This window comes from Chiroxiphia lanceolata, chromosome 10 (genome assembly GCF_009829145.1).
Source record: "Chiroxiphia lanceolata isolate bChiLan1 chromosome 10, bChiLan1.pri, whole genome shotgun sequence".
Classification (NCBI taxonomy): domain Eukaryota; kingdom Metazoa; phylum Chordata; class Aves; order Passeriformes; family Pipridae; genus Chiroxiphia; species Chiroxiphia lanceolata.
In genome coordinates, this window is record NC_045646.1 from 14,992,120 (window position 1) to 15,016,453 (window position 24,334).

The 24,334-nt window shown below is 37.2% G+C and overlaps 1 protein-coding gene across 1 annotated transcript in view; it reads left to right on the top strand.

Moving 5' to 3' along the window:
* SLC9A9 (solute carrier family 9 member A9) overlaps positions 1-24,334 on the top strand; it is a 182,751-nt gene that overhangs the window by 73,159 nt on the left and 85,258 nt on the right. The window contains exons 7-9 of the mRNA XM_032698082.1: positions 467-605; positions 1,436-1,541; positions 10,239-10,327. Of these exons, the coding sequence (XP_032553973.1) occupies positions 467-605; positions 1,436-1,541; positions 10,239-10,327 (334 nt within the window). The remainder of the gene's footprint in view (positions 1-466; positions 606-1,435; positions 1,542-10,238; positions 10,328-24,334) is intronic.

Sequence of the window (24,334 nt, forward strand, 5' to 3'; positions counted from 1 at the left end):
ATGACAAAATTGCTGCTGCAGGTTTGGTGTCTGCTGTGATTTGTGTCCCCCATTTGAGCCTCAGCCACAAACCTGCACTTTTTATCGAGTATTTGCGAATATGTAATGCTCTGAAGACACATGGACAATAAATAATTCAAAGTTATCTATCTTCCCTGCAGTTTTCTTATACACCTATCACCTTTTAATGTTTAGTTGCCCTTGTTTATGGCACTTCTAGTATACAAATGTTACTGACTTGCAGTAGACTATTGATTTACAGTGTGACACCTTGAAAATAAATTGGTTGTCCCCAGTCTCCATCTGCTTTGCTCTCATCTGCTATTAGCCCAGAGAAGCTTTGGTTTGCATTTTGAGTCCCTAAAAATATCAATTTTCAATTATTGATTCCAAAATTGTAACAATGTGATTGAGTTTGTTATTCCTTTTTCTTTCCCTTTCCCCCATGCCTTTGTTTTCTTTTCAGCTCTATATCCATTTACAGTCCGAAGGAGAATCCTAATGCTTTTGATGCTGCTGCTTTCTTCCAGTCAATGGGAAATTTCCTGGGGATCTTTGCTGGATCATTTGCCATGGGATCCTCTTATGCTGTTGTCACAGCTTTAATATCCTTTATGGTTTGTTTTCAGAGAGAAAATTTATATATGTTGGAAAAAAACACCTGATATCTGAGACTGACCATTTTTAGTTTAAGCCTGAACCTTTTTGCTCTAGATTCAAGTCTTTGCAAACCAACAGACAAATCATAAATTGACAGAAAATGTTATTTGTCAGAATCCACAAAGAATTTTATACTCAAATTTCTTTTGAACATTAGGCAAGACTCTGGTCTTTATCTTACTATTTGGAAATGGTTGCATTTTAAAGAAAGTGTTTTGAAGTCAAAACATGAATTTATTAAATACAGTCACTTATTTATGAACTACAAGCTAGCAGCAATTATACAAAAATACAAGGGAAACACTACACCATGTCAGTGTGACTGACAACTTCATCAGTTTACCTAAGCTAGAAATTAAAGGTCTATCTGTTGCCCTGCATTTTTTCTTGGGTTTTACAGTTCTTTGTGTAAAACGCTACTGTAGAAAGACAAGTGATTTTCATCTTCCTTGCATGGATGCAAATGTAAATAAATGCCAGCTCGCTCATAAAACTGGACAAAATTACTTCCTTTTGCTGGGAAAAAAAATATCAAATGCAACCAACTAGGCATTAATTCAAAGCCCACAAAAGCACTTAAAATAGCTGACTTCAAAACCTGTTCTGGATTTTCCTCTTTGAGATAACTTAGAAGCTGTGCAGTTGTTCCTGAATTCAACGAGTATAGATGAGTATGGTGGGGGAGATTTCTTTCTTCTATCCTTTATCAGGTCAGGAGCAATTTTAGTTTACAAAACTGTTGGGGTTTTATTTTTCCTTAGTAATCTTTTAGCACTTGACAAAATTTACAAAGCTGTGTGAGTTTCCTGTGTTGGAGACAGGTCTATTTTTCCTCCTATCCTGGAGTGCCTTCTTATCAGCAGAAGCCGCTGGGCTTACAGGTAAGTGTTGAATTTTATTGAATAAAAGCAGTTTTATAATATGCCTCTAGTGTGGGTAAAATGCATGTTTATTTTAAGCATGACATCACATAAAAATTTTCTAAAGGCCCATTGCTGTATTGAAGATTGTTTCATCTTTAAGAACATTAAGAGACATTGAATAGTTCTTCCAGACAAAGACATATTAGATCAGACTCAAGTTCACAGTCTTTCTTCCCTAGATTATCCCATCCCTATTAGTCCCACTACTAATCCAACTATTTCCTGCCCAGCTATAGGACCAAAGATGACAGTAAGTACAAGGAAGCAAATATGCAGTGCCATGTGACTGTGAGATTGTGTGTTCCTCTGCACACACTGCATGTCCCTTCTTGTTCTTCCCAATTATCAATAACTAAACAGAGGACAGGGCCATCCTCAACATTGCCAGTGGCATCCACCTCTGTACTTAAAAAAAAAAAAAAAAAAAAGAAGTCATCTTGTTCAGTGCCCCTCCATGAACACCTTTAGCAACAGGAGAGGCACAGCCATGTCCCAGTGACAGGTAGAGATGTCAGGAAAGAAATTATATGATCACAGTCAGTTACATACCCAGGGCCTCCATTAAAAAGTGTACAGAAGTTTAGGCAAAAATTGTTTACCTACACAGCAGCCTACTGTATAGTGTAATTCAAGAGAACACAGTTTGTATGACCCTGATTGTTTTAATGTTTTTGAGGCCGTCACCCTTGAAATCCAGTGCTCTAACTAGTGTCAGGGAAAGTCAGGGGAAGAAAACTGCTTAATGGAGTGAGGATGCAGCCCATGCTTGTTTGTTTGCAAAATTGCTCAAAGCCTTTTGGAGTCAACAGTTATATTTTTATATTTTTACTGAGTTGTCTGGAACTAGCATATTACTTTTTTAATATCAGCCACACAGTCGCACTATGTCTGAATGGGTATCAACATCTGCATCTTCTGGCATCCTTGTCTTATTAATTAAACAATTTTGCATCCTGCTTACTGCCAAAATCTTCAGGCCAGTGAATAAAAAGAGGGGCATCTGAACTTCATTTTCCTTGGATATTGTGGTTTTTCTGTTCCTTCCTTCTTAATGAACTTCAAAGGATTAACACTAGACATCAGTATTTCCCTGTAGCTATTAAGTAACGTAATTGCAAAATAATTTCATTCTTATAATGCTTTCCATACCAGTTCTTCAATCACTCTGAGTCTTTTGAAGTCTAATATTGAAGTATTTCATAATTTAGAAATAATGACCTATACTGTTTTTGTGTGGATATAGTAGATGGTAGAGCCCACTAGCAGATTTTTAAAATAAAATGTAAATGGAGAGTAGTACAGGCCAATATTTTAGAAAATATTTTATCCCTTAGCCTCAAGATACCCCATGATATATAACACACAGTATATGGGCCTGACCCTGGTTGAAAAATGGATGTGATCAAACCAGCAAATCAACATAAAAATCCTGGATGACTACGCAATTATTGTCATACTAATAACTGTAAATTATAAATTAATGTTATGGTTATTAATCTTATGGTTATTAATCTTATAGCTATATCATCAAGCTGTGATATATGCATGATAAATTGATTCTTATACAGTAGAAACTAATTTGTGCATTTTCTCATTTGCCCTGAAGTATATAATTCCTGACTGCTGAAAAAAAGCTGTAATAACAGAGTACTAGAGTAAGGTCAGTGTTAATAGAGTTGTTTTCATGTTCAGACTTCATTACACAATATTTACTAGTAGGCTATAAAAAAAATCATAAATAATTTAAATTAAACACTTGTCAAAATAAATGAGGAAAGTACATCTTGCATGTATTAATTGCTTGTTCTCTTGTTTTGTAATTAACAAAATTTGCTAAATTTTAAATGATCACTCAGTCATTAGTCTGTGAAAGATTCCATGATGTACACGAGCATTTAATGTTCACCTCGCTTAGACTCCCTCTATCTACAGTTGTTTGAAGTGAGTAGATATTCAAATAAAAAGAGATTAATATACCTGCAGAAATACACTCAAATGTGTATGTGAATTTACTTGCATATATGTATTCAGTGAATGCATACTGCAAAGTCATATAGAATTTATCGGTGTAAAGGCATCAAAATTGCAGCCAACCACCTCTGATTTTTACATGGTAAAGATCTGCACTATGAAGGCAAGAAAGAAATAGGTCTTGAAGGAAAAAATGTTGAAGAGCATCTTCTTTGTTCATTTACTGGTTTTCAGAGCCCTTTGTTTTCTGAACATTATAAAAGGAAAAGTTTGTGATAATAAATTACTGCTGTTTCCTCACCTTCAGCTATTCTCATCTGAACATTTTGTGATGTGTCTGACACCTGTCTTCTTATTCAAGGGCTCAGAGGAGAGCACAGTCTACCAAGCAGGAAAGCTTTTCCTCCAAAAATAAATAAGCAGTTTATTATGGATGATGGACCCAGGATGAGTCCAAAAATCTGGTCTCTCACTGAGGCAATTTTGTGCTACCTTTGTGTTTAGGACATAGCAAGAACAAATGTCACCAACTTCCATTTCCTTTAGTGCTGCTGACAAAGTGCATTTATTCTGCTGTTCACTGCTCCTGTCTGTTTGCTGTAATTTGTCTTGGATACACCATCTACCTCACTGCTTTTTAAAATGTTGTGACCAGTTCTTCTTTTGACACTCTCAGAAGGGATCTACCAGAACATTTCTGTCTGCAGTTCTGAGCACTGCAAGCGCAAGTCAGGTTGGGACCACATGGGCTTTAGTTCACTGAGCTGACATTATTCTATAAAAGGAAGTTATTCTGGGCTTTAAATTCTAAACTTTGTGGTTTTCTTTCCTTTACTCATAAGTAACGTGCCGTGTTGCGTCACACAGAGAAGTAGGCAGACTCCTCCCAGTAAGAAAGGAGAAGAGATACCTTGGCTTCTAGAGTAAAACTCAATTCTCCTAAGCTGTAGATCTGCCACTCCCAGGAGCACAGAGTGAAATCTGAGCCTAATGAGAAAAGCAGGTTCTTCTGAGGCAGGAAGATGGCCCTTGCAGTGCTGTGCAGAGACGGATAACAAATGAGCCAGACTGTTGTGGAGGATTGGCTGGCAGGACGGGGACATATGGATGTAGCTGGAGCTATGGATGAACTGTTGGAGTATAGAACACAGCCTGACTAGGCAGTGAGAAAATCTGAGATAGCAAAGCTACAGTGTCTTTGTGCCTGCTACTTGGCTGGTAAACAGGAACAAAACAAAAGCAACTGAGAGCCACCTGTGTCAACATGGGAAGGGAGTGAGAGGTGGAATCAACATTTGAGCCAGAGCCAATGGTGAGCTCGGCTTTTGCAATATGCATGAGCTAATTATGGGGCATATATTAAGCTGTTAGCACTTATCAATAAAAGAAGTTTGCTGATTCTCATATGGAGCGTCCCTCACTTCCCTCATCGCAACAGACTGTTACAAATTTGGAGTCAATTCTTGGGTCTGGCTAATTTAGGGCCTGCTGTAGGTACAGCCTTTTAAGACAGTAAGGGGAAAAAGAGAAAGGTACATGATTTTAGAGAAAAGTACATATTCTAACATGGCATTAGGCTGAGACCAATGAACAGTTGCATAAAATGAGGATAGTGGAGTCTTATTGCTATTGCATAGGTTCAGGATAAACAGGGTAAGCACTCTTAGTGTGTCTAGGATAAAAGCTGTTATGTGTCACCATAGGGGTTCCAATCTAAATTGAATTCAACAATTCATTTGAGGTCACAAAAGTACAACACTGCAGCTCAGGTCTCGAAGCAGCCAGGTGCAATACCAATGTACTGTCCCCAGATAAGGGCCTAAAAAATCCCCTCAGCTCCATCTTTTGTTACTTTCTGTCACTTCAACATAAAATAAACCTCATACAACTCCAGAGATAAAAGCTTCATGAACAAAGTACGAGCTTTAGTTCTGCATTGGTGCAGGTCTGGTGAAAGAAGCCTTAAATCTTTTCTTTAGTATCAAGAAAATGATTAGTCACACTTCATACCCTCAGTGAAAACAGAGTGAATAGGGATATTGTTGCCACTGGGTGTATGGCCTTATTACTGCAGCAATTTGAGGCAGACGACAGTGCCTCATTTCCTGCCACTCACACAGTCACTCTGCATCCCAGTAGGTGCTGGGGAGATTCTGACATAAATATGACTCCAAAGTACATTTTATCTGATTTAAATAATTTCTCTTTTACCCAATCCTCATTGTTCTCCTTTCCACACATTTCACCACCTTTGATGAAGACCAGTTCCTGCTGGTTTTGCTTTACTGGGGGATTTGCAGTATGTTGTGCATCTTTAGAGAGGAAGCTATACTTTTTATCCATTCCTTTGCTTCCCCGGAAGGTAGAGGTTTGGGGGTTTTCTTTTTCTATCCCTTTTTTACCACCAAAAGCCCTGACAGCTGGAGACATCATGTCAGTTTTATTCTCTCAAATTAGCAAATTCTCAAGTTTTGATTGTGGCCACTCACTTCCAGGTTTACATTAAAAGCACATTGCACATGCTGCCCTTTCTAAATGTTTCTTTTTATGCATTTGTGAAATGATCCAAAAAAAAAAAATGTCTTTTAGTGAAAATATAGAAGACGTTTTTAGATTAACTCTTGTAAATTAATTCTCACACTGTCAGGTTAATGTTCACACCATCAACAAAATACTTTTTAAAATACAAGTTATTCATTTATCCTGTATTATCTTTTCATATTACTCACTTTTGTCCTAACAATCAGCTACAAGTATTTGTAAAAACTAATGTAAGAATAAGTTCTCTAACTGTATTAACAGCTAGCAAGGTGTCTGTTTCTCTGTTATATAAGGTGGGGAAAAAAAAAAAAAACAAACAAATAAAATTGTAGGATTTTTATTTCTAATAAAACCTGTTCAAAGAGGATGAGCTGCAGCTGAAAGTTTACTAGTGACTGTAAGTATTTTACTGTGAAGTGTCTCACCTTTTATATTAAGAGAAAAATTTCAATAATCTGTTAATAAACACAAGGAGCTGTTTGCACTTAACAACTGATCACTCATTTCAAATCAAAACATTACCTATTTAAGTTAGCATTTTGTTCAGCAACTGTGGTACTAAGTGTCTCAGTAGTTGCTACTTTTGCCACTTAAAAATGAAACCAGAGAGCTGAGTCTCCAACACTCTGAAATTACTCACTGAGCACTAAGTACTGCTAAAAAGACTGTCTTATCTGCCTCCCTACATCTAATAGATACTTTCTGTTTACAATTCCAGTATTGCCATATTTGCTCTTACCTGTTTCTCTGTGAAAGCAAGCCTGCAAAGACTTAACCACCTCATTTATGTACCATACTCTGTTCATACAGTATTTTGCTATTCAGCTAACTTCAAGATCTAGCTTTAATAGTCTTACAAAGAAATCCAGATTGCTTTTTTCTTCTAACTAAAGAGTTCTGTGTTTGCCTCTTTAGGTACTTCTCTTTCATTTGTAGTTGCATTAAAATGTAATTGGTCCTTATTCTTAAGTAATCATTTTTATGTAAATGCATTACAAACAATTTTCTCCAAGACTCTTAACGAACCATTCATTGCAAGAGACATGGCTGGTACATATTAAGCTTTCTATTGTAGCAATTGAAATATTCCTCTGCATTCCCCCAGTCTTCCCTGGAAACAGGGTATCTGGTTTCTACACTTGCATAATTGCATGGTTCGGTTCATTTATTCTTATTGTAAAATCAGATTTAGGCCATTTTTTTCCTCACATCACTCAGTTCTCTCACACACATAATTAACAGTTTCTTAGCAGTCAAGAACAGTTTATAATCATATTTAATAGTCAATTTTAAAAATGCAAGACGACACTCTGATGATTAATAGAGAAGAAAGTGAATCAGAAACTCTTATCTCCGTTTCTGTTACTGAGCCTGGAGCTAGTGATACTTAGCAACATTACTGACTGGCTACAGTTTTAGCTGAAATGTCATTGTTTGAGCATCCCATTGAATATTATCAATGCCTTGAGAATTTTTAAACTCACCAGATCATTTCTGCACAATCAAATACAGTTACTGAGAAAAAAGACTTAGACACATTTATGAGAGCAATTAGACCTCACAAAAATATGAACTCCCCGAAATGTATTTAGGCAGTGACAACCTCACCGCTCCTCACATTATTTACTGTGAAGAAAAGTCTTAGTGTAGCTAGAAAAAAATAAATATCAAAGCAGACTTAAGAAAATAAATATTAAAAAAAGAAGACATTACTTAAAGCTTGGTGGAATTTCTCTTGGCTACAGAGACAGTTCTGCAGAAGCAGTACAGGTAAATTTACAACATAAAGATAACCCCGAAGCAAAGAAAATACCTACAGTGGTTTGGGGGGGGGGAAGAAATTATTTTTATAATATATTATTATTATTACTATTATTATTAAATAAATACTCATTTTCTTTCTGATGGCAGTTATCCCTTGTGCCAAATTCATCTCAGAATTATTTACTCCATTTTTCCTTTAAAGGCATATTAATGAATGCCAGGCCTCAGTTCTTCCCAGAGACAAGAGAGTCTTGCAAGTAAAGAAAATTGGATTTTGTTGGCCAATATTTGCATGGGTAGTAATCCAAGGAGAGTCTAGAGAAAGATGTAGCAAGGTAGTAACTAATGTAACTGGTATGTGACACCGCACAGATCCCACACACACCATCTCCCTCAAATGGAGTAATTTCAGCATTGTCTAAATTATTACTTTGATTTGTTCCCTTATCTGTGCCATGGTTCAGGGCAGAAGGATATTTCACCTACCTCAAAGGCCCTCCTGCTGCTAAAATTCAAACATTTAGAGATTTGGATAAGCCTGTTAAACAACATGTTGAGGCACCAGTGCTTGAAGCACCTCACACTTGTTCAGTACAGTGCCGTCTGTTTTTCCTGTGAGTCTGAAGCCCAGCCTGCTTCTATTAACCCTCTTGAAGTAGCAGATTGTTTATATTGGGTTCCTGTGCTGAAGGTGCAGCACTGCAAATTCCATCCCCTTACTGAGCCCCTTCTTGCTGGCCTTCATTAAGTCAGGACAGTCCCCATCCTGGAGAAGGTGGAAGAAGCTTTATGCAGTTTCAAGTCCAGGACTGAAGGAAGTCACTGGGATTATTTTCACATTCCACTTCATGCTTTTGCTTCCAATACAACTAGTTTATATGTTTCAGTTCATGCTAGTTTAACACAATAAATGCTCAGAAAGCTGCAGCACAATCACGTTGCAAGGCTGGATAGTGCCTAAATCTGGACAGATATCTTTCCGCTTGCTTTGTTGCCTCAGACCCATCAATATAATTTCAGTAAATGTGAGCAGCCTATGAGCTAAAAATTACCTAACAACGTGCAGAGCAGCCCATGAGGAAGCAGAACTGAAAGGCTAATCAGGGCATGTTGTGGCTTCTACACAGGAGGCAGTGAGTAGAAAGGCTGAAAGGCACAAGGACTAAGGTACTGTGGGATGGATGGTGGAACAGTGCCTGTGTGAGCCCCAGAGATCCCTGGCACGCAGTGATCCCACCACAGGCTGGCTCTGGGCTAAGCCACCTGTTGCTCACATGATGTGCAGCTCGAAACCAAGCAGAACTTGCACACTCCACGTGCTTCGTGAAAAATTTGTGAAGGTTTTCAGGGGAATGATGATCAGAATGGACACCATAAAGCCCTGAGCTGTTGTGTAAATAATTATCTATGTAGGCATGCCCTGAGTTTAAGAAAAGCCCAGAGCTTTCTTCCCACGTGGGTACTTACATATGGCTACTGGTGGACATTTTATTTTGGTTTTCCATTTTCTCCCTGTATGGGCTCCTTCTTCATTACCTGTGTCCGGAGCTGACAGGAAACTATAGTTACAATCTTGTCAGCTACTTTAATTATAATACTGCATTACAGTGATGTTACTGTATGATTCTAGTGAGTTAGAATCAGGGCCAGGGAAGAAGTATTAAAAAACAGAACTAAAAAATAAATTTGTTATTATTATTCCTGAAAAACCTGCTGCCCTGCTCCTCAAGACCTTCCACAAGCTGGGAATATAACTGCTGCCATGTGTCACTGACCTGGTTGTTCTGGGCAGTGCAGTTTGCACCTGCCAGAGCATCACTTCTAAGCAATGTGTTGTTGTCCTCCTTGCACAGGATTATGAAAAGGCTGCAGTCAGACACAGACTGAATTGACTTTCCCCCGCTGCAGTCATTCAGTACCAAGCGACCTCAAACCACTTAAATGTAATAAAATTATTTTTTCCTTTCCTATTCAGTCTCTGACAAATTTTTTCAAAAGGTTTGAAGTCCTACATATTTCAATTATGTTAGTCTTACATTTACAACTACTGTCAGATAGATTACAGTCAGATCATACCATGTATTAGCTGAAACAAATTTTCTACAGCCTCAGGCCTAATACACAACAGTAGAAGTGCTATGAATGTGTGATTGTCCAGGTAGAAGATTCAAGATCTACAGGATTTTTAGCAAAGCAAAAAAAGACAAAAACAAAACCAAAAACAACTAGTTTATTTGAAAGATGCTCTTATAAAATATATCTCAAATTTCTTCTGTTACAAAAAGGTGATAACAGACTAATTTTCTCTTTCATGCAACCTTTTGCAAACCTAAGTAAGAAAATAGAAACAGCTAACGCTGTTTTTTCTTTGAATTTCAGGTATTGTTGCAGTCCTTTTCTGTGGAGTTACACAGGCCCATTACACCTACAACAATCTGTCACCAGATTCCAAAATGAGAACCAAACAGGTATGGAAATAATTGACTTTGTGTCTTCAACTGGTGCAAGGAATAACAGCTACTGGAATATAGCTGGATGGCATTTCACTGATGCAAGGCAAGAGGCTTATGTCTTCACTAGGGGAAAGACTAGAGAAACAGTTAACTATTCTCTGGATAAGAAAAAAATATAAGAATATAAGAATCTGTCCTTCTCAAGAGACCTGAAATGTCAGTCAGGTGTGCAGACAACAGTTTACACCAGCCTCCATACAAAAATGCTTCAAAGTTAAGGAAATCAAAGAGCTCTGGTAAGACAGAAGTGGTCAGAGAGGCTGGATCCATGTAGATTTTTGGAAAAGGACTGTCTAAACTACAGTCTGGCCCACAGACTTCATTAAAAGTTAGAAGGATAGTGATTTCTTTTCCACTGGATTATTTAAAGCTTTAGAGATGAGACATTTGGTCATCTGCTTTTTGTTTGAACAAGTGACTAGTGCAATTGTAATTATTTTTTAAAACTTGGAGATGTTCTCAGATCTATGGCATTGCAATGTTCAAAATACTTTTCAGCACAAGGAGTAATTTTAGACTACCCTGCCACTACCTAGATCCTACAAAAAGTCATTTAAATGCAGTTTTCTTCCCCTTTAATGTTGACTCATATGTCCCATGAACACCAGGTTGTAGAAAATCTATCTCCTAGAACAAAATGGAAACACAAAGTCCAATACTATAATTTTCATGATGTGATCTGATACCTTTTTCAGCAACTCCTCTCTTCTAAGCATTGGAAATTTTATGTGGAAAATTTCATCGTTTCTTGCACATCTCAATTTAATCAAAAATCCAATTTTCTATCAAAAACAGCTTGATAGAAAAAAATACTGGCCATAGTCCCAGCTCAACTGTTAGAGTCTCACAGATTTTAAATCACAAAAAAGTTTCTGGTCAGTACTTCCATAATAAAGTGCTAGCTATTGAACAGGGTAAGACTTCTCAATTACATTTCTTCATACCAGCAGAGACTGATGCTTTCAAAAAGTATTCCAGCAGAGAAGTAACATTTCTCTGATGACTGTATTGTAAGGGAAGGACATTTATATCTACTATAGAATTGTTTCTCTTTTGCAGAAATACTGAATTAAATTTGCCATTGCTACTCTTGCATATAACTTCAAATTTGAATACAAGGTTTTTTCAGGGACTCATCTGCATGCTTTGGTGATGCATAGCCTCAGACAGAGAAAAAGAAAAACGGTGATTTTTTTAATTACATATGAAGCTTTTTCAACTACAGAATTAACTAACATTTTGTTTAAACACATACTGGTTTTATTCATGTTTACTTTGTTATTCCCTTCTATTCAAGAAGTGCAAATAAAATAGTGAAAATAAACTTGATTTACCCTTGAACACACAGAAAGGGGATTATGTGTTTCTCTATGGAGTTATGAGTTTTATGCACCCTTTTCTATTCTGTTTTTCTCTTCCCCCATAAGCTCTTAATCCTCAGCCTCCTTTATGATGTAGTTCAAAAATTGTTGTTAAATTCCTTGGAATTCTTCTAATTTATTTTCTAATCCAAATATTACCCTTTCACATGCAGCTGTTTCAGTGAGACCTGCACTGCCTCTTTCTTTCTCTTCTCCCAAGAATTCTCATCAAGCAAATTTAATAAGCCATACACTTGGCATTCTCATAATCATATATGACTTCAATGCATTTCAAATTAATATTGTTGCTCAGATAGTTGGCTTTGCTCCCAATCTGAGTCTTTTTTATTACTCATTACTGGCCAAAATCAAGGGTTTTTCAGTTCATTTATAGAACTATTCCAAAGCAGTCTCTCTCTTTTGTTACAATACGACAGAAGTTTCAATAAGAAGTGCTGAACTGTAATGCACACTACAAAAGAGTGAGTTAAGGCTCAGGCTAAAGCTAACAAAAACCATGGAAATTAGATTTAAAACTCTAAATCTGATTGTGAAATTGTGTTTGTTGTTTTTAAATAAATGCATTTTCTTTACTGCTTTGCATAATTTTCTTTAAATTTTTTACTGAATTTTAACATTTCATAGCTTGATGGTAAAATCCAGCAAACAATGATAGAGAAGGTATTTCTGACTATGATGCTGAGTTCTGCATCTCTCATAATACCTCCTCATTTTTTCTAAAAAAATAGGTAAGGGAGAAAAAAAGACAAGTATGTTTTTCTTTAGTTATTGATATAAAATGAAAACTTATCTACAGTTCTTAAAAATGCCTGTTAAAAGATACCATGCAATTATTAGTCCCCATGTATCCTTTATTATCCTGTCAATCCCTGTTTAACATTCCATGAAAGAGAAATACTGGATTTCAAGCATCTGCATCTGGAACACTGTCACAAGAAAAGGAAGATAACAAAGATTTGGTGAAAATGGAAGCTTTAGATAGTTTTCATTCAATTCACTTATCCCAATTCTCATTAAGTGTTTATAAACATTCTCTCTGTGTGTTTTTACTGACTTTTTGAACATGAAAGATGTTTTATGGCAGTATTTTTAAGTCATCCTCATTGACCTGACTACGGTCATAGTGGTTTTAACATTGCAATCGACCATGCCCTCCGTGGCAACAAGGTCAGGTCAAACAGAGTGCTCCTGAGTCTCAGACACTTAAAGTTTAATTTATCCAATATATCTTTCACGAAGGAGAAGATGAAACTGCTGGGATAGATCGAAAGCTATTTGATTCTGAGCAGCTTTCTCTGGAATTATTTACAGCTGCTATATCACCTCACGTTATGCTGCAGCCAAACAACAGCTGCTTCTAAATCTTGGGACATTATAGCTCAGATTTTACATTAGGCTTCAGATGTACAGTTGGGCTGGGTTGATTTGCTCTGCTACAAGTAAGTCAGTAGCTGGGCAGGGTGTTGTGAGATAAATGGAAATCCCTAGTTTGTTGAAAGTGGGCAGTATAAATCCCTACAGGTCACCTGTAGAAAGGAATGTAAGCACAATACTGTGCTCTCTATGGGAAGATAAGATACACCTCGCTATCTTTTTCTCTCTGCCCTCTCTCACTTTCACTCAAATGCCAAGCTAAGACAGTACATTTTCCTGGTTGGGGGAGTACTGACAAATGGTTATAAATGTTACCCATCATACTTAGGAGTTGTATCATTTTCTGGTTATATTCCTTTACCTCTGGGGAACAACCACAATGATGAGAATGGTACAGGGCAATACCTTTCTTTGGTTAAGTTTGCAAGGATATGGAGAATTCTGTTCACAGACAGTGTAGGGTGTCAGCAACAAATTCTGGAAGGGGAATTCTGAAAGGCATCTCCTATGGGAGTAGAGCCAGGGAATTACAAGAAGACACCAGAAAGCATGTCCAGCCAACAAGGGAGTGTGTCACACACTGCCCTGCCTGTCTCCATTCATTCCATCAGCCTAACCCTTGTTCACATAGTCACCTATGAAATAGTTTGTCTAACAAGCTAGTGAAGGTTGCTATCTCAAATTAAACGTACTAGCCTTTCTAACCACCTTAGAGTTAAACAGTGACCTGTTTTGCTGACCCTGAGAGCAACCCTATTATGGAACACCTGTCTTAGATACAAAAGCTTGTGGTCTGATTGTTCAGCTGCACTGGGCATGCAGTGTGCACAAGATGCCACATTAAGATTTCAGTGGCCTTTCACCTCCAAGGTTTTACATGGGTGGGACAATGAGGTAAATTAAAAACAAGAGAGCTCAGTGCTGCTTAACCTCTGAGTTTACCAAAGCATGAGCTCTCACTAAGATGCTTGAGCAGATTAGTTTAGACTGGAGGATGAAAGTTCAGACTGGTCGTGGGGCTTTGCTCATTGATGGACATAGTACTGATTGGTTCAAATTTTACTCTCCACACTATAAATGATGTCTCCACAGAGACATGATTATCTCTGATTATTAAAAGTCATCATTTTGCAGAGGAGCAGCTAATATTTCCTGGAAATCCCTTAAAAATACCTGGAATTTTAAAAGCTTTCCTATTGTTGATGACATAGGTGTATGTTTTCCAACAAGGACACAGGCTAGGGATCAGTCCAACTGATTGTTGGATCATAAATTAAGGTGCATTCCAAAGAAACTTTGGTGTAAAAGGACTGTGTTTATAAGTATATTAAATTAATTCTAATTAATAATATTCATCAAAATAGGTTGACAAAACAGTCATAAACCATGTATTTTTTAATTTCTCAAAAACTGTAAATCAAATCATTATAGTCTCTTGACCCTAGTATGTTATCATATAGTTTCAATATAGACTTTAGACTTAGGATAACACAATCACTAAGGTTGGAAAAGATCTCCAAGATCATAAAATCCAACTATTGACTGAATACTACTATGGCCACTGAACTATACTGCAAAATGTCACATCTGTTCATTCTTTGAGAACTTCTGGAGATGGTGACTCCACCACTTCCCTGGGGAGCTTATTCCAATGCTTAGGTGGATGCTGTTCCATCCATGATTACAGACTCAATTCAGAAGGAAATTGTAACAGTAAAGTAAAAGTAAAGTATGGCCATGGAGGTGCAAAATCAACTGAAAGGGAAAAAGTAATCGATTAATGAAAAGAGTATTATCTGAACTCCAGCAGATAATTTTTACCAAAAAGAGCCTTGTAGGACTAAAGGCAAAGAGGTGGCTGAAGTCAGGTTTTGGCTCACAATATCCAAACGACACACTATCACTGTGATTGGTCATTCTCTGCTTTTCTGCTGGTCTATGTGTCTTGTAAACAAGCAGACCTACAGCCACCATTGAAACAGATCTCGTTCTCTAGACATAGGATACAGTGACTGACTTTTAGGATTCTTCCATCAGCTGTCTTTTCGTAAGAAAATTAATAAGGCACTGCAAATTCTGCTCCGGTTACAGAGTGATTTCTCCTGAATCTGTTGTTAAAAACACGTGCCAGGAGCTGCAGCTGCTGTTGTTATCTTTCTGTGAGAGAAGGAAGCAGCTGAGCAGAGCTGGGCATGTGTTACTAAAGCCCAGACTGCATCGATCTGTTTTACGAAGGGTCCCACCCAGGATATCTCACACCTGAGAGAAGTAGCCCTCTAAATTCACTCTAAATTCAGAGGGAGAAGCAGCAGCACAAAACGAAATAGGTTGAGTACCCTTATCTTAAATCCTCCACAGTCCACAGGACATGTGTGTGCCCTGTGGCTTTGGTTCTGCTATTTGTGTGAGCATCTAGGAGATTAAACATTGGAGCTGGGCTTACTTCTATAGCACACAGCCTATACTAATATATCTCTGGCTAATGCCTGCTATTTTCTGTTATCAGACATTGGATTGTTCATAGATAATGTGTTTACACTTCTGGGAAGAAAAGTACACACACAAATGTCACATTATAATGGCTCTTACAATTCAATCTCTTGACTTATAAAAACTTTGAGAGTATTTCAAGACCGAGAAAAACCCTGTTTACAGCAAAATATCCTCGATAATTAGCCAGGCAGCAACTATCACAAAACATAATTCCCATCCTTTTGAAATGAGCAGCCTAACTGACAGCTGTTGTGATTTGTTCAGAAACTCTACTTGGGGAAAAATGACCTTTAAGGCACTGCAAGAGGTCAGGTGTTTCCAAATACACAATTAGCAGAGAGAAAGACTGAGAGAAAAGAAAGTTATCTTTCAAACAAGGTTACCACCAGTACCAGATTCTAATCAGTCTTTGCATATGTGCTGTGCAGGAGGAATCTGTTTTCCCAGCACAGTCTCAGTGCCTACAGGAAAATTTCATAGTAGAATATTTTTTTTATTGTCTTCCAAGGTGTACAGCACCACTGGCTGTTGGATATGAGATAACATATTTGATGGCTTGTACTCTGAGGGTAAACTGAAAATTCTTCTTAACTAATTCATGGCACTCAGGTCTGGGAAAAAAAGACTCAGGTCTTCAAAAAGTATACAAGAGGTCTTTGCCTAAAGGATCCAGTAAATTCCAAATTCCTGGTTAGCATCAAACAGGTTGCAAGCATGAAGTACTTTTCTCCATTTAAGTGGAGACTGAGCATAAAATTTAGCTCTGATGGGCACTGTCTCCATCTGTTTCATGGTTCCCTTCTGTGGCTGAACAAAAAAATCCTGAATTTCCAATGTCCTTGAACTCCTGCAAGAGCATTCAAACGTTAGAAAAACTGGGGCTTCAGATAATGCTGCTCAGAAAAGAGCACAGGTGACCAACTTACAGAAGTCAACAGAAAAGTCTGGAGAAAAAGCTCATTCTGCTAACAAAAATATGAAAATAAAATAGCATTTGGAAAGATTTATTAGTATCGGAATAGCATTAGTAGAGGTTTTGCCCTGTTTTAACTTGTTTTGCTTAAAGTAAATACTTTGGAAATTAGTAACATTAGGGAAAAACCTTGCTCTTGTTTTCTTATAGTGCACACAGATTTTTTTTTTTTTCTGGATGAGGCCTGTAGCAAAACCTTCATTTTGCAGCTGTTCAGAACAATCAGGGAGAACACAGAAATGCCCCTGTTGTTTTTTCTTTCTGAGAGAAGAAAATTATACAAACATAAAAAGCTTGTAAGCACAGTTAAAAAAGAAGAATGGTTTATGCTGCATTTAGCATATGGCTATTAGGAGTAGACAGCTGAAACTGTATAGAGATTCCTGCTAAGTTTGAGATAACTAACTTATACCAGAAACAACACAAGTCACAGCCTTCTACCCTTCTGAGGGTCCAAAAACTGGCATCTCTAGACATTAGCTCTCATTACAGCTCCAGCCTAAGTACCCTGGAGAGAACAGCCCTTCATTCTTGTCCTGTGCTTTGTCTTACAACCTCCACTTTTCCCTCCTGAGGCACTGCTGAGCTGCAGTGGTGTCCTGGACATGCTGGCTGAGCCCTGTGTTCCTGAGCTGCAGTGCCATAGCTTGGGAGCTCGGTGCATCTCTGCAGAGCCACCGGGGCTGTTACAAACACGCTGCTCTCCTTCATAAATTGCCTTCTTTTCTCTAAGTGAAAATGCACCACACACGTGGTGCTTGTAATAATTATTACCTTTAAAATGGATTGCAACTGACAGGACGTGTACAATGAATTCCAGATCTCTGCACAGCTATTTTCTGTATTTAGCAGAAAAAGCTGAAGTCTGGAAACATGCCAGGTGCATTGTTTGACCAGATGTATCATAAGATCTTATGGAACCCTGCAGAATAGTATAATGCTGTAAAGAAAGCTAAAGCTGCTTACTGTATGAGTTTAACAAGAATGTAACAACACAAGAAAATCTTGATTTCTGCAAAAGGAAATCATGTCTTTCAATCTGAATTTCTTAACAAAATCCCTCATTATCTGACTGATGTTCCTGATTACTTAACCATGCTAAAAGAATGTTAATCTGCAGTCTCTTTACATATGACTCCCCTTAAATTTATGTGGAAATGCTGTAATTGTTTCCTCTCTTTCAGCTGTGAGCTACATGATGGATGGTAAACAGCTTGGAAACATTGCTACGAGTGAAGTGATAACAGTAGACTTTATGGTGTATCAGTAATTACCTGCATAATTTATGGTTTATATCATAAATTAGCTGCTATCCTATCCATAATACTGAAAATACCGGGTGTGCACATACAGAAATCTTGTTAGAATATTCAGTCTTATACTTCATTCTGCAGTTTTCATTTTTCCTGTTTTTGCACACCTGCATTAGTGACTCCTTAACTGCAAATATGCACATGTGCTCTGGCCTCATTAGTTCCCATCAAGCAAAGTGTCCCCATATTTTATAAGGAATATCATATTCTAGTATCTTACACACACAGCCCCCTGAATAAAAAAAGTACTTTGGACCTATGAAGAAGAGAAAGTCTCTTGAAAAACAAACCAAAAACCATTTTCCTTCATTTTGCTTAAGCACAGTAACTGGAAAATACAACATGCTCAAATGTAATTCATACCCTGAAGTAACCCAGAACTGCAGTGAAGCAGTATTTCTACAGAGAAGCTCATCTTATTGAAAAATGATGTCATTTTTGATGCTGGTAGGCTAAGGAACATAATGCCATATGCAAACTAGTTTCCAAATGGCTTCATTAAAGTTTTTACAATCTGTTTAAACATTAAACATTTTCTTTAAATATTAATAAAGATCTTAGATTGTTAAGGTTATAGTTTACTCTTTACAGCACAGTAGCAGATGCCAGCAGTTAGCTAACATATACCAATTGGAATTATAACCTATAGGCCAAAATCTTATTGGCATATGGAGAAATGTGTAATGAACTTCCAAACTGAGACACATGCTGTAGTTTCTTTGAAAGGTGCCCTGAATCACAAATGAGACTCTCATATATCTTCATCTGTGCGGTGGAGTCAAACTGCATGGGGCTATGTAAGCTACTGCAGAGCCCAAAACTGCTTTATATAACTATGCAGATCATGTTACTGTGTCTTTCTTGATCTTCTCACAAGATGTTTGAAGAGTGATCTCTGAAACTTTTCTCCCTACTGTGGGTCGTTAGCACTCATCCCTAGTTTTTAAGTCTGCATCCATGCAAATATCCAGCTTTGTACCCCACTTCTGTAAAGCACATCTAGTTTTGTGAAGAGAATTCCCTCTAAGCGTGTAGCCTGTCAAATCAAGGCCCTTCCTAATTACTGCCACCCTCCTCATCACTGCAACTCTGGAGTGTACAGAGGAAGAACAAACAAAAATCAGTCTAGTGCTGGGGTATGAACATATTCTCACATCATCAACATGTAGTGCTGAAACAGAGCAGGGTGCAGGTCAGTGTCCCGTACTGAGGATGTGTTTGGGTACCTTCAGTTTGAAGTATATCTTACAGAATCTCGTGTTTTGCAAAAGTTGACAATTACGATTCCCTTAAACATGTAGTCAGTCTCTACTCTCTGGTCTGAGAATCTGTGACAAGGATAAAAAATAAAGGTAGGATTCCTCGTTTAAGTCTTTCTTAATTTTTCATACAGGTAAAGTAATTTAGTAGAGTTTTAGATAATGAACCAAAGCCCACTGATGTTAATGAGATTTGTCTTATGCTATAAATGAACAGGTTCTAAATATAATGATAACAGAAGTCAACACAGTCTCTTACTTAAAATACAGTTATGTAATGGCAATGATTTTCTCTAACTAGGAAACACTGACACTTCACATTATTATGTGATTTTACTACAGGATTTATCAATAAATTTTCCAATTAGGGAATGAATCTCCAGAAAATATTATCTGTTTTGTATTCCTATGCATAGTACATTATACTGCTAAATTGGAGTGCAGTAAAATTATTCAGCACGTAGGTTTACATAGTTTTTAATGTTGAGGGTATCAGTAATAGACTCCTTAATTATAGCCCTGTGTTGCCTTACACTTGCATGAGTACGTGTCACCGTGCCATAATTGCTTTCCTGCGAGGACACTGTGTTTGGAAACGCAATTAAGAGAGCTATTTCTGGCGTGATTGGAGAGGCTGCACTGCGATCTTTGCAGAGCATCAAGAGTTTTTTGTTGCAAATGTGGACTGGCCTCACCCAAAGAAGCCAGCCTGGTTTGGGAGCTTTGCTACTTTTTTACTTTATATTTTTTTAAACGGTGGCACTTTTGCCCTGCCCAGAGAGCCTTGGGGCAATGGGAGACCTTAAGGAATCCGAGCTCATATTATCAAACTGCTATTGACAAAGATCCATTCTTGCAGTCTGAAATACGTTTTATATGTTTCTTCTTTTTGCATGACTACTGATTCCTCACAGTTCTCTTTCAAGGGTTATCATCTGAAAAATTCCCTATCAGCTAAAAAAACTGCACAAAAGTTTTGGTCAACACTTTTTAGAAGTATGTAGCTAACACTAAAATTCTCACACAATTAGCTGCAAGAAGAAAATACATGTAAATAAGGCATTATAATAGTCTAAAGCCCTTGCCAGCATCCTGTCTTTTTACTGACTGCACAGCTGTGTTTCCATTACACGACTAATGGATTTGCTACCTTCAAAAGAGACATTTGTACCAAATGGTGGCACAGTGCAAGAAATACTAAACAGCTGACTATAGCTCATCTCTTTCTCGTGGTACCGTCTGTGCACATAATCAAGGGCTAAAAAGCTCTTTTGTCAAAATTTTTCAGACTGAATGTCTAAATCATGACTGGGATTCAAATAAGTGCTCTGTCTTTGCACATATTTTGGTACCTATCCACTTCCATTAACCTACAATAATGAAATAGCATGCAAGTCTGAGCATCTATTTCAGGCTTTTGACTTTTAATTCTGCTCTGGTCACACCAATCAAGAGGGTTCACGCATCTTCTGCTTTCCTACAGATTCTTACAGAAGGTATTTTTAAGTTGCATTAGTATTATTTTTACTACAGAGACCTAATTTTATTTAAAATAGTCTCCTGATCTCCCAGATTCAAGTACAGTTGAATGTGTATCTTAGTTTAGGATTTCCAGATTCTGTTTGTTTCACTGTGTGCCTGGTTTGTGGTTTTTTTCGTGATGTCAGTCATGGGTTTAGTAAAACACCACCAAGGAGACCACATGTAATTTAGTAGACCTGAAAACCCTGGAAATCCTTGCAATACTTTCTCCAACAGCTCAACAGCTTCTATTCTGTTGGTTTCAGCTGGAGTCACATTATGTCTCATCTCATCTCCATAGAGCCTGCACTCTAGATTACAGCTTTAAGAAGCGTTAGATGAGAAAAGTCATGTACTCTAATACTTGAGAAAAAACCATGACACACAAAAACATACTTGCTCTTCACACGTCTCAGTCTTTTTGTCCAAATGGATCATCAGTTTCTGAATAGCAGCCTACATCAGGAGGCAGAGAAGCTGTTTAATGACTGTAGAAATGAAACAAAGAACTCCCCAAATCCCCACCCTAAACATATAAGAACAGATCAGTGGACATACTAATTCAGTATCCTGCTTCAGATACCGAACTGCAGAGTAATTGCAAACAATACTGCCCAAGGGTAATACTACCACGGGGTAGCATTCTGCCAAAGTTGACTCATCAGTAATAGGTCTTCAAGAATAATAAAGGGAGCTTAATATCATCAGAATCTCTAACTATTCAACACTGTTTAGAGCAAGAGCAATTCTCGGAGTAAGGATGCTCTGCCTATGTTAGGAAGAGGTAAGGTCTTGGTTCCATTCCCCTCCAGCCCCTATAAACAGACTTATAACAAAGCAGTATTTATATGGAAAACCTTGTACAAATAACTGTGGCACAGAAAGTATAGATGTTATTTAATAAACACTCTTTTATCTTAGATTAGGCACTGAATAAAAACAAAACAACTTGTCATCAGAAAAAAATGCATGCAAATACTGCTACTGCTTTCCGGGTTAAGGTAGAACAGATTTATTCTTATTTTGCAGTTCTGCAGCTTTTTTTTTCCACAGAATTAGTTTTACAGACTGTAAAGGGAAACATCAATATTGGTAGCTAGAAGCTGCACTATATTATCTATAAAAGAGATGCAAAGAGGGCAAGTATTTATCCTGTAATAGTCAGATTTGGAGTGAAATGGAGATCTTACAGATATGAAGAAAAGACACCACAGACTTCATAAGAATCTCTTTTTATTAATTCCTGATAGGTTAAAAGCCCTCATATTTGTATCTAATTCCTAGTACATCAAAGACTAACTTTCCAACACCCAAAACTTGGCAAGGAAATAAACTGGTTTTATGAACACAGTTCAAGAATTAGTATTGGAGTATATTTTTAGGTACAACTTAAGGCCTGACATATAACAGCAAAAGTCAGTTGTGCTGCAGGAAAGGGAGGGATCTAAAAAGTTTCCCTCTCTTACAAATTGAGCCATGTTTGAAAAAAACCTACTTTGCAGAAATTCCCTTTCCTAGGCAACTTAGCAAGACTAACGTTCTAGAGCTAGATCCAATCTACCAAAGGCAACATTGAATTTAAATGCTAAATTCTAATTTAGCTGCCTAATTTTCAACATTTGCAATTTAAACTTCTTTTGTCAAGCAAAGCCATTCAAGACCAATGATATTTTTAGTAATAGGATTTGCCTTTATATCTGAGGCCAAGATTTTTTTCTTTGCTGTTGCTAGTCAGAAGTGTATTCTGTGCTAGCAGTTTTATCCAGCTTCTCCCAAGCTGAACTTTTATGATGGTGCACAGATTATGTCAGAAAGAGTAACCATAATACAGAAATGCAAAATATTGCTGCTCTTTCCTTTCCCTTGGTGCTACAGTTTCTTTATTTCTTTTTCCTTTCTCAGTTCTTCCTCAGGCCTTCTCAGTCCTTTAAACCTCCCAGCTCTATAGGGAAATGGAAAGGTATTGTGAGCCTTCAATAAATCTGTTGGGGTGAAATTCATTTAATTCAGTAGCCAAGCCTACTGATAAAAAAGGCCAGAATTTTTCCCCAGGACATTAAAGATCTTGTAAGAATCTCTCTCTGCTACTGCGTGTGCAAGTCTAGAGTCAGATACGCTTGGATATCAAAATTAACACCATAAACAAGTTTATATTCTATCATGAATTTGAGTCACTTTTTCTGATTGTTTCATCTAAGCATGGTATTCAGAAATGAGCATTTTATCACTATGATGTGAAGATTCATTATAGCTGTATAAGACTTCAAGCAAGAGGTTCAAATTCAAACCTTCTTTTTCTGATTTTGAAACCCCTAATCAAAATAAAATTAAATAAAGCTATTAGGCTATAAAAAAGTCTTCTACAATCTCAGAAAAAATATGGTAGTTCAAATTCTAACTGCATTTTAATTCAAAACAGTTAGGGAAAAGCAATTTTCATCAATTATTGATTTATCAATATCCTTGATTTCATGGAACATTTTTAATAGCTGTGTTCTAATTAAATAGCATTATTCAAATATAATAAATTTTATAACCATCACTTAACATTGACTGCTTGGGTTTTTAATAGCTCTCTGTCACCTTCAGATGTCTCTTAAAAAGTGTAATCAATTTTACATGCTCGCTTCCTGGCTGCTGTTGGACTAGGGAAACTCTCCATGTTTTGAGGCAAGAATATATCAGTGCAGGATGTACTCCCAAGACAGGAGGCGTTTCTTTGTGTTGTGACCAAAATCAGTACAACCAGAGAAGGCTTGCAGGTACCTGCAAGTGGGGGATGACATTCCTTCAGCAGGTATTAAATCAAGTGAACAAATGCAATATTGCCATCAGTGAGTAAAATTCACTACATTTTGCTGGGAGGAACTTGTGGATGTGATTCAGCTTTCATCCAATACCCCTATACTAACATTATTCCCTTCAGAGAAAAGAATGCTGTTTGCAATTCTGCTTTTACCCAGTACCGTCATGCTAACTTTATTCCCTTGAGATGAAAAATGCTCTTTAAAATATTAGGATTTGAAAAATCTTATTTTCCACCTCCCCAGCCACAAGGGGCTGTGGCATAGATTGTGATCATTTTCTCTTTTTGATGATCCTTTAAAGAATTCTATTTTTATTGCAGCTGAGATTGGTACTTAGTGTGTCCCATCTTCCAGGTGCACTAATTACTTACCTAGATAATCTTTCTAACACTCAGTGAAAATATAAGTAGTTCTATAAAATGAATAGAGTTGCAAAAGCCATTCTGGAGTATCTTGTTGCTCTAATTGGCTTGAATTTAACTGTGGGGGTGGAGGGAAGGAAGGAGAAGAAAAACATGGTGCTTTCCTTGTCTTGCTTGAAAGATAAAGCTAAAAAAACTTCTATATCATATAAAATTTTTCACTTGAGTTAAAATAATACATCGGTATAAGATAAACTCAGTGGTTACAGCAAGGCTTAAGGTGCAAACAGCCTAGATTTATTCCTTCCTCTGCCAGCGAGAACTGAACTGCAAGTGGCACTTTCCAGAAGAAGGGTCCAACTTAAAACTGATTTTTTGCACATCCCTCTTAGCACTTACAATGGCTGAAAGTAATAGAAAAACTAAGCATATTTAGTGAATGATGTGGTTTTAAATACATATGTATTATATAAATTTT